The following is a 15,944-nucleotide window of genomic DNA, read 5'->3' as shown; positions in this document are numbered from 1 at the left end:
TTACAATGCTTCCCTATGCTTTACCACACCTCACTGTGCTTTACAATGCTTCCCTATGCTTTACCAGACCTCTCTGTGCTTCACAATGCTTCCCTATGCTTTACCAGACGTCTCTGTGCTTTACAATGCATCCCTATGCGTTACCACACCTCACTGTGCTTTACACTGCTGTCACTGTGCTTTATTACAGTTTGCTGTGCTTTTACTACAGGACACTTTTATTTTTTGTACTCCCTCTCCTCTCGCTCTCCCCCCCTCTCTTTCTCTCTCTCTCTCTCTCTCTCCGAGTGCCCTTATCCCTCTGTAGGTCAAAGTGAGGTCACCGTGAGACACAAACCGTTCGTGACGCAAAACAGCTCAGAGATTAACCTGGAGCAAACAGGAAGCAGAGCGGCTTCTATTCTCAGCACTGGTAAATATAGACTCCTTCAGAAAAGTTGAGACAGCCATCCTCTCCGAGACACTGAGAGATACAGCCAGCCTCTCCCTGAGACACTGAGAGATACAGCCATCCTCTCCCTGAGACACTGAGAGATAGAACCATCCTCTCCGAGACACTGAGAGATAGAACCAGCCTCTCCGAGACACTGAGAGATACAGCCAGCCTCTCCCTGAGACACTGAGAGATACAGCCAGCCTCTCCCTGAGACACTGAGAGATACAGCCAGCCTCTCCCTGAGACACTGAGAGATACAGCCAGCCTCTCCCTGAGACACTGAGAGATACAGCCAGCCTCTCCCTGAGACACTGAGAGATACAGCCAGCCTCTCCCTGAGACACTGAGAGATAGAACCAGCCTCTCCGAGACACTGAGAGATACAGCCAGACTCTCCCTGAGACACTGAGAGATACAGCCAGCCTCTCCCTGAAACACTGAGAGATACAGCCAGCCTCTCCCTGAGACACTGAGAGATACAGCCAGCCTCTCCCTGAAACACTGAGAGATACAGCCAGCCTCTCCCTGAGACACTGAGATACAGCCAGCCTCTCCCTGAGACACTGAGAGATATAGCCAGCCTCTCCCTGAGACACTGAGAGATACAGCCAGCCTCTCCCTGAGACACTGAGAGATACAGCCAGCCTCTCCCTGAGACACTGAGAGATACAGCCAGCCTCTCCCTGAGACACTGAGAGATACAGCCAGCCTCTCCCTGAAACACTGAGAGATACAGCCAGCCTCTCCCTGAGACACTGAGATACAGCCAGCCTCTCCCTGAGACACTGAGAGATATAGCCAGCCTCTCCCTGAGACACTGAGAGATACAGCCAGCCTCTCCCTGAGACACTGAGAGATACAGCCAGCCTCTCCCTGAGACACACACACTTTATGTACTTATTTAATAAAGGCTGTACGGTGTAATCCTAGTGTGCTGCGTTGTCGCCCTCCAGTGGTGGTTTTATTTAATTGCAATAATTACAAAAAAAAAATTTAAGTATAGCTCAATATCGCCCCCTGCTGGCCCATTGTATACTGTTCTTTACTGTTGTGTGTACTTATCCATGAAATAGGTTTTGAAAAAGCGTTCTTTAAATAACTCCTGAGTTCAAGCTTTGGGAACAGAAGCCGATATAACAAAACGAAAACAAAAACAAAAATAATGAAATAAAATAAAACATTGAAAAAAAACAAAAAACAAAGCCAGACATGTTTTTATTTAATTTTATTATTTTTTTTTGTGTGTGTCTAACATCTATATTTATTACACCACCTTAAGAATGAAAAATAAAATGTAGAAATTACAAAAAAGATTCAAAACATTAAACCCCCCCCAAAAAAACATATATATATATATATACCCGAGACTCTGAGAGATACAGGCAGCCTGTATATATATCCATTCAGATAATTGTATAGAATAACTTGAGAAGGAAAAAGAAGTAAAAAAAAACATATAAACATGTGAAATGAGTGAGTGACCGGATATCTTGGCTCTTCCAAGACATTCCACTGCAGGACTTTGTTCCAACCAGACCTCTGATTATTCAATTGACCCTGTTGGAGGTTAATTACATAACTAAAGGTCTGGTTGGAACAAAGTCCTGCAGTGGAATGTCTTGGAAGAGCCAAGGTTGCCAGCCCCTGTCTTAGAGGTAGAGATCCATTCTCAACTCTTCACCCTGCAATGCCCGTTTGTGTATCACGTCTGATTAACCCAGCCTCACAAGTCATTTTAACATGCAGTACATTACTGTACCCGTTTCCAGACAGGTGGGAAAAAAAAGGTTTGTACAAGAAAATGGAAGAATCTAGTTACGTAAATAAAGTAGCCTTTTCTCATTAAAAAAAAAAAAACACTCGGGCATCACAGGGTTAAGACAGGATAAAGTCTCTATTTTAAGAATGCTGTTTTTTAGGAATAAAAGCCAACAAAAGCCATCACCGACCCACAGCAGTTTCAGAAATAAAAAGTGAAATTAATATATAATGTATACTTCTCCCAAAAGCCTATTCACGAAACTACAGCTACGGCTAAACGTTTTGCATCACCCTCTATATACAGAATGAACTAATTTCGCTTTGTAAAGTCCAATGAAAGCTGCTGAATAATGTTCCCTTGTTAACATATTGAATTCCACCCCCTCTATATAGAATGAACTCCCTCAGCTTCACAGAGTCCAATGAAAGCTGCTGAATAATGTTCCCTTGTTAACATATTGAATTCCACCCCCTCTATATAGAATGAACTCCCTCAGCTTCATAGAGTCCAATGAAAGCTGCTGAATAATGTTCCCTTGTTAACATATTGAATTCCACCCCCTCTATATAGAATGAACTCCCTCAGCTTCACAGAGTCCAATGAAAGCTGCTGAATAATGTTCCCTTGTTAACATATTGAATTCCACCCCCTCTATATAGAATGAACTCCCTCAGCTTCATAGAGTCCAATGAAAGCTGCTGAATAATGTTCCCTTGTTAACATATTGAATTCCACCCCCTCTATATAGAATGAACTCCCTCAGCTTCATAGAGTCCAATGAAAGCTGCTGAATAATGTTACCTTGTTAACATATTGAATTGCACACCACTTTTCAGATACTTAATGAAAAACTGACAATTGAAGAATGTGACATTTGGAAATCTAACATGAAATACTACTGCTGCTGTTATGGCTTCCGGTAGGCTTTTTTTTTGGCGATATCATTGTGCAGTTTCTTTGATCACATGATGTTTGGTTTTTTTATGATGATGTCTCATTGCAGGTGATGTGATATTTTGGCCACAGTTGCATTTGTTTTATTTAGATGCGTGGCAACCTTCCCACTCTGATGAACTGGTCCTTTACTCTTAATAAAAACACAGCTCTTCATGAAGCGAGCTCCAAACACCGGCTGCACTGAAGCATCGGCAAAAAAAATATATAAACTGAAAAAAAAAATAAAAGAAACCTTTACAATCTTTATTGATTTTTGTATTTATGAAGAAAATAAATTGAAAGAAAAAACAGCAAAACACCATAAAAATAATATACTTAATAATAATAATAATAATAATAATAATAATAATAATAATAATAGCAATAATAATAATAGTAGTAATAATAATAATAGTAGGGATTGAGCGAGGCTCTAGGTTTGAATACGCTGTGCAGACACACAGGCTCCCCCAGCACTGCAGGTCCAGCCTCTCTGACAATCAGCTGGCTGGATGGTGCAGCAGTGAACAAGGCTGCAAACAAGCAAGGGGCAGCGTCTGTGTGACTGTCTGTGTGTGCGTGACTATGACTGTGTGTGCGTGTCTGTGTGACTGTGTGTGTGTGTCTGTGTCACTGTGTGTGTGTCTGTCTGTGTGACTGTATGACTGTGTCTGTATGACTGTGTCTGTATCTGTGTCACTGTGTCTGTGTGACTGCGTCTGCATCTGTGTCACTGTGTGTGTGTCTGTCTGTGTGACTCTGTATGACTGTGTCTGTGTGACTGTGTGTGTGTTACTGTGTGTGGTGTCTGTGTGTGTGTGTGTCTGTGTGACTGTCTGCGTCTGTGTCACTGTGTCTGTGTGACTGCGTCTGCATCTGTGTGACTGTGTCTGTCTGTGTGACTGTGTGTGTGTCTGCGTCTGTGTGAACTGGGATACACAACAGCAAACCTCACTGATTCAATGACAAGCCTGTTCACTTGAGGTCTTTCTTAGCGTCTTCAATAGAAACACTGAAGGAAGCTCAATGAATTCAATGGCAAACATTTCCACTAGAAGTTTCCAATGTGGACTACTTTCTGGGGAAGTCGGGCTGATGCAAAAGCTGGCGTCTGTCAATCTGCAAAACTACAGCAAGAAGAATCTCAGCGTAAAAGTTAAAAACCATATGTAATGTACCCAACAGCTCTAACTGAAGCAGAGTGAGGGGGCTGGCAGGACACACACACACACACACACACACACACAGACACAGACAGACAAGCTCAGAGTCTAGGCCAGGGTTTACTGAGCACCATCGATTTGAACAAACCCCCCCTCCTACCCCTCCTACCCCCACCCCACAGCAACAAAGCTGGAGCATGCACACACAACAAACAGTAGAAGTATCCTAAAAAAATAACAAATAAAATATAAACTCTCTCACGGGACTAACTTCTAAAGACAAGGGCATGAGCCAAAGACACCGCAACTTCTCATCATGATGATCAAGCAACTAGAAACACACAGACAGGAAGAGAGGAGAGAGGAAATCAATAATAATAATAACATCTCTAATGGAGAACATTATTATTATTCATAAAAAGATATATATAATTTCTCTTTTGCTATTACTGCTGTCTTTGTTCGGTTCGTTTTTTTTCCCTGCTGGTAGCCGTGTTCTAGCCGTGTTCTAGCCGTGTTCTAGGCGCGTTCCCCGCGGATGCGGCGGGCCAGCTGGATGTCTTTGGGCATGATGGTGACTCTCTTGGCGTGGATGGCACACAGGTTGGTGTCCTCAAAGAGCCCGACCAGGTATGCCTCGCTGGCCTCCTGCAGACGAGAGAGAGACAGCGCAGGACTGAGAAACACAAGGCAGAGCGAGATGGCAAACGTTTCCACTAGGAGTCTCCCTGGCCAGCCCCCCCCTCTCCCTCTCCCTCTCCTCCTCCCCTCTCCCTCTCCCTCTCCCTCTCCCTCTCCTCCTCCTCCCCTTCCCCCTCCTCCCTCCCTCTCTCTCCTCCCCCTCCTCCTCCTCCCTCCTCACTTCCCTCTCTCTCCCTCCCTCTCCCCCTCCCCTTCCCCCTCCCCCTCCTCCCCCTCCTCCCCCTCCTCTCTCCTTCCCCCTCTCCCCCTCGTTCTCCTCCTCCCTCCTCCTCCTCCTCTCCCCCCCTCCCCCTCCCTCCCCTCCCCCTCTCCTCCTCGTTCTCCTCCTCCCTCTCTCTCACCTGCAGGGCTCCGATGGCAGCGCTCTGGAAGCGCAGGTCGGTCTTGAAGTCCTGCGCGATCTCCCTCACCAGACGCTGGAACGGAAGCTTGCGGATCAGCAGCTCCGTGGACTTCTGGTACCGGCGGATCTCACGCAGGGCCACGGTACCGGGCCTGGGGAGAGAGAGAGAGAGAGAGAGAAAGAGAGAAAGAGAGAGAGAGAGGGGAAAGAGAGGGACAGGAGGAAAGCGAGGGGAAGGGGGAGAGGGGGGGAGAAAGAGGGGAAGGGGGAGAGAGAGAGAGGGAGGGGAAGGGAGGGGGAAGAAGGGAAAGGGAGGGAGAGAGGGGGAATGGGAGGGGGATGGGGAGGGAGAGGGGGGAGAGAGAGCGAGAGGGGGAAGGGGGAGGGGGAAGAGGGGGAAGGGAGCGAGAGTGCAAGAGAGAGGGAAGTGAGCAACAATTCACAACATAACACTGGAGGGGGACAGAGGGGAGAATCACTGGACTCTCTCACACACGGTTACTGTGTTTGGGGAAACTAAAGTTACTTCTCACCATGTTTCTTTTAAAACAACAACATTAATAATAATAGATGAGAAAGTGCAGAGATTTTCACCGCTGAAAACAAGGGAAGGGTGAAGAACGTCTCTCAGTTATAGCGCGTCCGGGTTTTACTCCACACAGACGGGGGTTCGCTCCTGAAAACAGGCTTTAGGAAAATGATATTGTATAATGTGTTTTGGTTTTTTTCGCGCGTCGGCTCACCTGTAGCGATGCGGTTTCTTCACTCCGCCGGTGGAGGGCGCGCTCTTGCGGGCTGCCTTGGTGGCGAGCTGCTTGCGGGGCGCCTTCCCCCCGGTGGATTTGCGGGCGGTCTGCTTGGTACGTGCCATGCTGATGCGGGTTCAAGGTCCTGATTCGAGCTGCAACACAACCCGTACAATTAAACAAACCAACACCGCCGACTATACATACATACATACATACATACATACATACATACATAAATAATGTTTCACCGGGTTTTGATTACGTCCACTATAACAATACAAAGTCACAGCCGTGGACGTGTATGTATTTTGTGTGAAAGTATGTTTCTGTCTTTAAAATATATATATTTAACGGTACGTTTGTTTACACCACTTTTATTTATTTTTATTATTTATAACTACTTTATTCAACAGTTTAAAATACTTTTAGCCTTTACATTTTAAATTCCAGGGCGTAACAAATCGCAATAGCATTTAATGTTTACGGCAAACCGATTAGTATCACACAGCGCTAATGTAGGCAGGCACGAAGTAGAAACTACATATCCCAGAAGGCTTGGCGGCGTCCACGAGATTAAGTTCATCCTCGGAACTCAGAGTGACAGAGCCTGTAGCCAATCGCCGTCGTCCTACAGTGGCGTGGGCGAGGCTACAGCGCTTACCCAGCCACAGAGTCCAATCTGTGAACTGTCAATCAAACGAAGGGTAAAAAAATAACAACGCCCACAACACACCCAGCCAATCCCGCAACGGATAATTTATTTCTAACCAATCAGCATCGGCTATAGTTGTATTTCTTTTTTTTTTTGCGAACTCGGCAAGTCCCGCCTTCCGTCGCGCAGGACCATGGCCGCTGTTTGAAACGCAACCGGGGCGAGATATGAGAGGAGAGATCGGCACCGAAGCGTCGAATTCAAACTTAAAGAAAAAGCATAAAAACTACACAAAAAACAATCGTCGTGTGTGAAAGTAGACACCTTAAGCAATATAAAAAGTCAGTCCAATCCCGATTCGGGCCGGGAATCTCCGTGTTTTTCCGAGTCAGAAAACACCTAAGTGAGGGTTTCGGTTTTTTTTTTTTTTTTTTCTCCTCTGAAGCACAAAGGCTCTTTTTTTCTCTGCTGGTCGTGTTTTTGTTTTTACCCCCCTTTAGAAATATATCCGTAAAACCCCGAAATTTAACAAATCCCAAACTTTTAAAAAGGTGTAAAAAAGTATCGGAGGTGGAAAAAACCGGTGTTTGTCTGTTCTTACCTGAGAGAAACGGCGTTTAATGTCGTTTAAATGTGCGGTTTTAGTCTCTCGCAGCCTCGGTATTTAATGCCTCTCACACAATGATATTGGAGCGTCCGGCGGGAAAATGGCCGCCGTGTCAATCAAACGCTGCCCACAATGCACCTCTCCGCGGTGACCATTTTGTGCGATTTTATTTTGGTGAAGGTTTATTTTGTATTAAATTTCAAAGACAATATAACAGATACAGTATACATGAAAATATATATATTAAATAGAGTGCATCAATAAAACGACATGTTCTCTGCACGTTGTTTGCTTTTCGTTCTACACAGCTGAAGCGTTTTTGCCCTAAACGTCGTGAAATAAAATATATATATTTTTAATTTTACATCCTAAAATAAACATTTTTTTGTGTTTTTAATTGTTGCACACAGCAGGGTTTTTTTTTATTGTAAGTAGATGCTATTCAAAACAACACTCAAAGAACAATTTTTAACAAGGATATTCTCTTAGTAAGTAGAACGTATTTGTTTTTATTAATGCATGTTCGTTTCCGCTTCGAGAGTTGCTGTGACGGCGACGAGTTTGTCCGTAACAGCTATCCGTAGGACGGTCTGCGGGTCACGTGATAGACACCATGGCTGCTCCCATGATGGTAGGTAACCCGCACAGTTTGTGTTTTATAATTTTTATAATTTTTTATAAAACACAGAAACCTTAAACAATACGATTTATATTTAGCTGGGGTGGGGGCACATTGCGGATTAAACGGGGACTTTGTCATTATATTAGCACCTATCGCTTTTCTGTGCCGCTGCTGGTAAACTGTGTCAGTAAAACTGACCCCCGTATAACCCCAGGACTGGGTGCAGCAGCAGCAGCAGCAGCAGGGCTAGTGTGAGTTTGTAACCCTGCTCAAACTCCTGGCTCCTGATCATTTCAATATTAATAATAATAGACTTCATTGAGGGGAGTTCTGAACCCCAGGACTGGGTGCAGCAGCAGCAGCAGCAGCAGGGCTAGTGTGAGTTTGTAACCCTGCTCAAACTCCTGGCTCCTGATCATTTCAATATTAATAATAATAGACTTCATTGAGGGGAGCTCTGAACCCCAGGACTGGGTGCAGCAGCAGCAGCAGCAGCAGGGCTAGTGTGAGTTTCTAACCCTGCTCAAACTCCTGGCTCCTGATCATTTCAATATTAATAATAATAGACTTCATTGAGGGGAGCTCTGAACCCCAGGACTGGGTGCAGCAGCAGCAGCAGCAGCAGGGCTAGTGTGAGTTTGTAACCCTGCTCAAACTCCTGGCTCCTGATCATTTCAATATTAATAATAATAGACTTCATTGAGGGGAGCTCTGAACCCCAGGACTGGGTGCAGCAGCAGCAGCAGCAGCAGGGCTAGTGTGAGTTTCTAACCCTGCTCAAACTCCTGGCTCCTGATCATTTCAATATTAATAATAATAGACTTCATTGAGGGGAGCTCTGAACCCCAGGACTGGGTGCAGCAGCAGCAGCAGCAGCAGGGCTAGTGTGAGTTTGTAACCCTGCTCAAACTCCTGGCTCCTGATCATTTCAATATTAATAATAATAGACTTCATTGAGGGGAGTTCTGAACCCCAGGACTGGGTGCAGCAGCAGCAGCAGGGCTAGTGTGAGTTTGTAACCCTGCTCAAACTCCTGGCTCCTGATCATTTCAATATTAATAATAATAGACTTCATTGAGGGGAGCTCTGAACCCCAGGACTGGGTGCAGCAGCAGCAGCAGCAGCAGGGCTAGTGTGAGTTTCTAACCCTGCTCAAACTCCTGGCTCCTGATCATTTCAATATTAATAATAATAGACTTCATTGAGGGGAGTTCTGAACCCCAGGACTGGGTGCAGCAGCAGCAGGGCTAGTGTGAGTTTCTAACCCTGCTCAAACTCCTGGCTCCTGATCATTTCAATATTAATAATAATAGACTTCATTGAGGCGAGTTCTGAACCCCAGCATTGGTGTGAGTTTCTAACCCAGTCTTGTCTCTGTTCCAGGCCCGTTTTGGGGGGCGTGTCTCTGCGTGGTTGAGTGTTCCGTACAGGCTCTGTAGCTCCGCCCCTCGCGCAGCCCCGCCCCGACCCCCTCTCAGGACCAGGCTCCTCCTCTTCCTGTACCGCCGATTTTACGATGTCGAGAATCTGGTGACGTGGAGCGCCGCCCTCAAGCTGTGGAACCTGCGGCGAAAGAACGCGTACGTACATCCGCCAGGAGACTTGACATGAAAACACCCACAGCTGCTCCACGCAGTCTCATTGTTGTTGTTATTATTAGCACTGTCACAGAACGAGTGTAAAACCTGGACTGGCTCGCGGTGCTCTGCAGTGGGAGTGTTGTTGTGATTGCTCTCTGTGTGTATTGACTCCTGTGTCCTGCAGGTATTATGGCTACACTCAGCAGCTCTATGGGGATGGCGTGGCCGCTGCGTACTACATACTGAGTCTGAGAGGAGGGGTCCGGTAGGTCTGCACTCCCACTGCTCCCAGTACCCCATCCCCCCCGCTTCTCCCAGTCCCCCCCCACCCGCTGCTCCCAGTCCCCCCCCACCCGCTGCTCCCAGTCCCCCCCCCCACCCGCTGCTCCCAGTTCCCCCCCACCCGCTGCTCCCAGTCCCCCCCCCCCCCGCTGCTCCCAGTCCCCCCCCACCCGCTGCTCCCAGTCCCCCCCCGCTGCTCCCAGTCCCCCCCCGCTGCTCCCAGTCCCCCCACCCCCGCTGCTCCCAGTTGAACAATCAAATCAATTATTAAGTCTCTAAAATATCAATTCTAGTTCCCATTCATTTGAATGAATTAGGAATTGGAATTGGCAATTGATTTTAAAAAGGAATCGGAAATGTAAAAAAAAGGAATTGACCCCAACCCTGGCTGTATTATATTGTACTGTGCTGTGCTGTATTGTTCAGTGCTGTGCTGTATTGTTCAGTGCTGTGCTGTGCTGTGCTGTATTGTACTGTGCTGTGCTGTATTGTTCAGTGCTGTGCTGTATTGTTCAGTGCTGTGCTGTGCTGTGCTGTATTGTACTGTGCTGTGCTGTATTGTTCAGTGCTGTGCTGTATTGTTCAGTGCTGTGCTGTGCTGTGCTGTATTGTACTGTGCTGTGCTGTATTGTTCAGTGCTGTGCTGTATTGTTCAGTGCTGTGCTGTGCTGTATTGTACTGTGCTGTATTGTACTGTGCTGTGCTGTATTGTACTGTGCTGTGCTGTATTGTTCAGTGCTGTGCTGTATTGTTCAGTGCTGTGCTGTGCTGTGCTGTATTGTACTGTGCTGTGCTGTATTGTTCAGTGCTGTGCTGTATTGTTCAGTGCTGTGCTGTGCTGTATTGTACTGTGCTGTGCTGTATTGTTCAGTGCTGTGCTGTATTGTACTGTGCTGTGCTGTATTGTTCAGTGCTGTGCTGTATTGTTCAGTGCTGTGCTGTATTGTTCAGTGCTGTGCTGTGCTGTATTGTTCAGTGCTGTGCTGCATTGTACTGTGCTGTGCTGTATTGTGCTGTGCTGTATTGTACTGTGCTGTGCTGTATTGTACTGTGCTGTGCTGTATTGTTCAGTGCTGTGCTGTATTGTTCAGTGCTGTGCTGTGCTGTATTGTTCAGTGCTGTGCTGTATTGTTCAGTGCTGTGCTGTATTGTACTGTGCTGTGCTGTATTGTACAGTGCTGTGCTGTATTGTACAGTGCTGTGCTGTATTGTATTGTACAGTGCTGTGCTGTACAGTGCTGTATTGTATTGTACAGGGGGGCTCCAGGGATGGGAATAATGACGCCTATTGCACAGCAGTTTCATTTTTTTGTAGCTGATTGATCTCAGAACTTTGGTAAGTCGGGTCTTAAAGGATCCCAGTGATTCAGCATCGACAGCGTGGCTAGTATTGTATTGTACAGTGCTGTGCTGTACTGTACAGTGCTGTATTGTATTGTACAGTGCTGTGCTGTATTGTACTGTGCTGTGCTGTATTGTACAGTGCTGTGCTGTACAGTGCTGTGCTGTATTGTACAGTGCTGTACTGTACAGTGCTGTATTGTACTGTGCTGTGCTGTATTGTACAGTGCTGTGCTGTATTGTACTGTGCTGTGCTGTATTGTACAGTGCTGTGCTGTACAGTGCTGTGCTGTATTGTACAGTGCTGTACTGTACAGTGCTGTATTGTATTGTACTGTGCTGTGCTGTATTGTACAGTGCTGTGCTGTATTGTATCGTATTGTACAGTGCTGTGCTCTGCTCTAGTCTCTATGTATTGTGTTGCTGTATTGTATTGTACAGTGCTGTGCTCTGCTCTACTCTCTATGTATTGTGTTGCTGTATTGTATTGTACAGTGCTGTGCTCTGCTCTAGTCTCTATGTATTGTACAGTGCTGTGCTCTGCTCTAGTCTCTATGTATTGTGTTGCTGTATCCTCAGGTTCTCCGGTCAGTCTGATTGGATCAGACCCAATTCCCGCGGGAGGTTCAGTTGGGATTTCATGGAATTCCGAGATGTTCCGATCGAGGAGGTGGACGCCAGCGGAACGGAGATCAACTACAGGGGTCTGGATAACCTGGGTGAGGAAAAGAGGGGGTGAGGGCCTGAGAGTCAATACAGAGGGGCTGAGAGTCAATACAGAGGGGCCCGAGAGTCAATACAGAGGGGCTGAGAGTCAATACAGAGGGGCTGAGAGTCAATACAGAGGGGCTGAGAGTCAATACAGAGGGGCTGAGAGTCAATACAGAGGGGCTGAGAGTCAATACAGAGGGGCCCGAGAGTCAATACAGAGGGGCTGAGAGTCAATACAGAGGGGCTGAGAGTCAATACAGAGGGGCTGAGAGTTAATACAGAGGGGCTGAGAGTCAATACAGAGGGGCTGAGAGTCAATACAGAGGGGCCCGAGAGTCAATACAGAGGGGCCCGAGAGTCAATACAGAGGGGCCCGAGAGTCAATACAGAGGGGCCCGAGAGTCAATACAGAGGGGCCCGAGAGTCAATACAGAGGGGCCCGAGAGTCAATACAGAGGGGCCCGAGAGTCAATACAGAGGGGCCCGAGAGTCAATACAGAGGGGCCCGAGAGTCAATACAGAGGGGCCCGAGAGTCAATACAGAGGGGCCCGAGAGTCAATACAGAGGGCTGAGAATCAATACAGAGGGGCCCGAGAGTCAATACAGAGGGGCTGAGAATAAATACAGAGGGGCTGAGAGTCAATACAGAGGGTCTGAGAGTCAATTCAGAGGGGCTGAGAATCAATACAGAGGGGCCCGAGAGTCAATACAGAGGGGCTGAGAGTCAATACAGAGGGGCCCGAGAGTCAATACAGAGGGTCTGAGAGTCAATACAGAGGGTCTGAGAGTCAATACAGAGGGTCTGAGAGTCAATACAGAGGGTCTGAGAGTCAATACAGAGGGTCTGAGAGTCAATACAGAGGGGCTGAGTGTCACTACAGGGGGCTGAGAATCAATACAGAGGGGCCCGAGAGTCAATACAGAGGGGCTGAGAGTCAATACAGAGGGGCTGAGAGTCAATACAGAGGGGCCCGAGAGTCAATACAGAGGGGCTGAGTGTCACTAGAGGGGGCTGAGAATCAATACAGAGGGGCCCGAGAGTCAATACAGAGGGGCTGAGAGTCAATACAGAGGGGCTGAGAGTCAATACAGAGGGGCCCGAGAGTCAATACAGAGGGGCCCGACAGACAATACAGAGGGGCCCGAGAGACAATACAGAGGGGCCCGAGAGACAATACAGAGGGGCTGAGAGTCAATACAGAGGGGCTGAGAGTCAATACAGAGGGGCCCGAGAGTCAATACAGAGGGGCCTGAGAGTCAATACAGAGGGCCTGAGAGTCAATACAGAGGGGCTAAGAATAAATACAGAGGGGCTGAGAGTCAATACAGAGGGGCTGAGAGTCAATACAGAGGGGCTGAGAGTCAATACAGAGGGGCTGAGAGTCAATACAGAGGGGCTAAGAATAAATACAGAGGGGCCCGAGAGTCAATACAGAGGGGCCCGAGAGTCAATACAGAGGGGCCCGAGAGTCAATACAGAGGGGCCCGAGAGTCAATACAGAGGGGCCCGAGAGTCAATACAGAGGGGCCCGAGAGTCAATACAGAGGGGCTGAGAGTCAATACAGAGGGGCTGAGTGTCAATACAGAGGGGCTGAGAGTCAATACAGAGGGGCCCGAGAGTCAATACAGAGGGGCTGAGAGTCAATACAGAGGGGCCCGAGAGTCAATACAGAGGGGCTGAGAGTTAATACAGAGGGGCCCGAGAGTCAATACAGAGGGGCTGAGAGTCAATACAGGGGGGCTCCAGGGATGGGAATAATGACGCCTATTGCACAGCAGTTTCATTTTTTTGTAGCTGATTGATCTCAGAACTTTGTCAAGTCGGGTCTTAAAGGATCCCAGTGATTCAGCATCGACAGCGTGGCTAGGCAGGGATGGGAATAAGACTCCTGTTGCACAGAAGAGTCACCCAGTCCAGGTTTTCCTACCAGCTTGATCAGCCCCAGTGTGTCTAGGCAACAAGCTCAGGGGTGCCTTATTATTAAACTCACAGTGAAACTAGGAATGGATTAACTGTCTGTGAAACGGGAGTCTTATTTCCATCCCTGTAACTCTCCTCTCCCCCCCCCTCTCTGTCCTCAGCCCCCCTCTCCTCTCTCCGCTCTCTCTCCCTCTCTCACTGCCCCCACGTTGATGACTGGTTTCTGGCTCGCCTGCACGTATTCAGCCAGTCCCTGGAGGAGCTGTCTGTGTCGGGCTGCCCTCTAGTGACCGAGAGGGGACTTGCGACTCTGCACCACCTGCAGTGAGTATCACATCTCCCCTCAGTGAAGTCTGTTGCTGTTATTATTATTATTATTATTATTATTATTATTAATATTGAAATGATCAGGAGTTAGAAACTCACACTAGCCCTGCTGCTCCTGCTGCTGCTGCACCCAGTCCTGGGGTTCAGAGCTCCCCTCAATGAAGTCTATTATTATTAATATTGAAATGATCAGGAGCCAGGAGTTTGAGCAGGGTTACAAACTCACACTAGCCCTGCTGCTGCTGCTGCTGCTGCACCCAGTCCTGGGGTTCAGAGCTCCCCTCAATGAAGTCTATTATTATTAATATTGAAATGATCAGGAGCCAGGAGTTTGAGCAGGGTTAGAAACTCACACTAGCCCTGCTGCTGCTGCTGCACCCAGTCCTGGGGTTCAGAGCTCCCCTCAATGAAGTCTATTATTATTAATATTGAAATGATCAGGAGCCAGGAGTTTGAGCAGGGTTAGAAACTCACACTAGCCCTGCTGCTGCTGCTGCTGCACCCAGTCCTGGGGTTCAGAGCTCCCCTCAATGAAGTCTATTATTATTAATATTGAAATGATCAGGAGCCAGGTGTTTGAGCAGGGTTAGAAACTCACACTAGCCCTGCTGCTGCTGCACCCAGTCCTGGGGTTCAGAACTCCCCTCAATGAAGTCTATTATTATTAATATTGAAATGATCAGGGGCCAGGAGTTTGAGCAGGGTTAGAAACTCACACTAGCCCTGCTGCTGCTGCTGCTGCACCCAGTCCTGGGGTTCAGAGCTCCCCTCAGTGAAGTCTATTATTATTAATATTGAAATGATCAGGAGCCAGGAGTTTGAGCAGGGTTAGAAACTCACACTAGCCCTGCTGCTGCTGCTGCTGCACCCAGTCCTGGGGTTCAGAACTCCCCTCAATGAAGTCTATTATTATTAATATTGAAATGATCAGGAGCCAGGAGTTTGAGCAGGGTTAGAAACTCACACTAGCCCTGCTGCTGCTGCTGCTGCACCCAGTCCTGGGGTTCAGAGCTCCCCTCAGTGAAGTCTATTATTATTATTAATATTGAAATGATCAGGAGCCAGGAGTTTGAGCAGGGTTAGAAACAAACACAATATATAAAATAATCTTTTGTGTAAATGTGTGATGTGAAAGGATTGTAATCTCTGTAATGTCTCCCCCCCCTCTCTCTCAGGGGGCTGCGCCGGCTCTCTGTCTCCTCTCTCCCTCGCCTCTCGAACCCAGGGCTGGTCCGGATCCTGCTGGAGGAGGCTCTGCCAGGCTGTGAGATCACGGGAGCAGAGTATCACGAGGGGTTAATCAGCGAGGGGGCGGGGGCGATAGAGGGGGCCCCCACAACTACTGCCCAGATGACTCCTGTGTAGTGATCTAGTGACTGTTCATTTAAAACTGCAGTTCCCATTTCCACCACTGGGTGGCACCTGTTACACATGAGTCTATGGCTTTATGGCAGTGCCCGACACATCATCTGGGATTAATACAGAAATACTGTATTATTATTATTATTATAAATCTGTGTTTTAATATAATTGTATTTTGTTTGGTTTTTTTTTTTTAGGGGGGGGGGGGGGGGAGAGAATATTGTTTTTTTTTTTGTTTGTTTTTGGAATATGGTATTTCTCTACAATGAACAAAAACGTTTAGGATCCCTCCACAATGGTTACTATAGCAATTGCACCTTTATCAATTAATAAACCGCTGTAAGCTTGTGTGTTATAATGCGGTGACGTCACATCGCTGCCGAGCCTCTGTCCAGGGGAGCCGTGCACGCATGAATTCATACGTATCTGAAAATACTAACAGTGAA

The 15,944-nt window shown here is 47.4% G+C and overlaps 2 protein-coding genes across 3 annotated transcripts; one reads left to right on the top strand and one right to left on the bottom strand.

Annotated features, from left to right (window-relative positions):
• Positions 1-1,646: 1,646 nt before the first annotated feature.
• Positions 1,647-7,478, bottom strand: h3f3c (H3 histone, family 3C). The gene is made up of 4 exons (XM_034058189.3): positions 7,345-7,478; positions 6,086-6,243; positions 5,341-5,494; positions 1,647-4,945 (listed from the first exon to the last, which is right to left on the bottom strand). Exons 2-4 carry the CDS (start codon positions 6,211-6,213, stop codon positions 4,817-4,819), a joined length of 411 nt encoding a protein of 136 aa, XP_033914080.1. The 5' UTR covers positions 6,214-6,243; positions 7,345-7,478; the 3' UTR covers positions 1,647-4,816.
• A 299-nt stretch (positions 7,479-7,777) lies between these two features.
• Positions 7,778-15,700, top strand: dmac2 (distal membrane arm assembly component 2). 2 transcript variants are annotated; one of them, XM_034058178.3, is made up of 6 exons: positions 7,798-7,981; positions 9,356-9,552; positions 9,737-9,817; positions 11,755-11,894; positions 13,971-14,133; positions 15,312-15,700. In XM_034058178.3, the coding sequence occupies exons 1-6, from the start codon at positions 7,964-7,966 to the stop codon at positions 15,499-15,501; spliced, it is 789 nt and encodes a 262-aa protein (XP_033914069.3). In that variant the 5' UTR covers positions 7,798-7,963; the 3' UTR covers positions 15,502-15,700. The 2 variants fall into 2 exon arrangements, with proteins under 2 accessions (XP_058860787.1, XP_033914069.3); XM_059004804.1 differs by lacking the exon at positions 9,737-9,817 and having other exon boundaries at positions 7,778-7,981.
• The last annotated feature ends 244 nt before the right edge of the window (positions 15,701-15,944 follow it).

This window comes from Acipenser ruthenus, chromosome 30, assembly GCF_902713425.1.
Source record: "Acipenser ruthenus chromosome 30, fAciRut3.2 maternal haplotype, whole genome shotgun sequence".
NCBI classification, from domain to species: domain Eukaryota; kingdom Metazoa; phylum Chordata; class Actinopteri; order Acipenseriformes; family Acipenseridae; genus Acipenser; species Acipenser ruthenus.
This window is presented reverse-complemented; position numbering and strand designations above follow the sequence as displayed.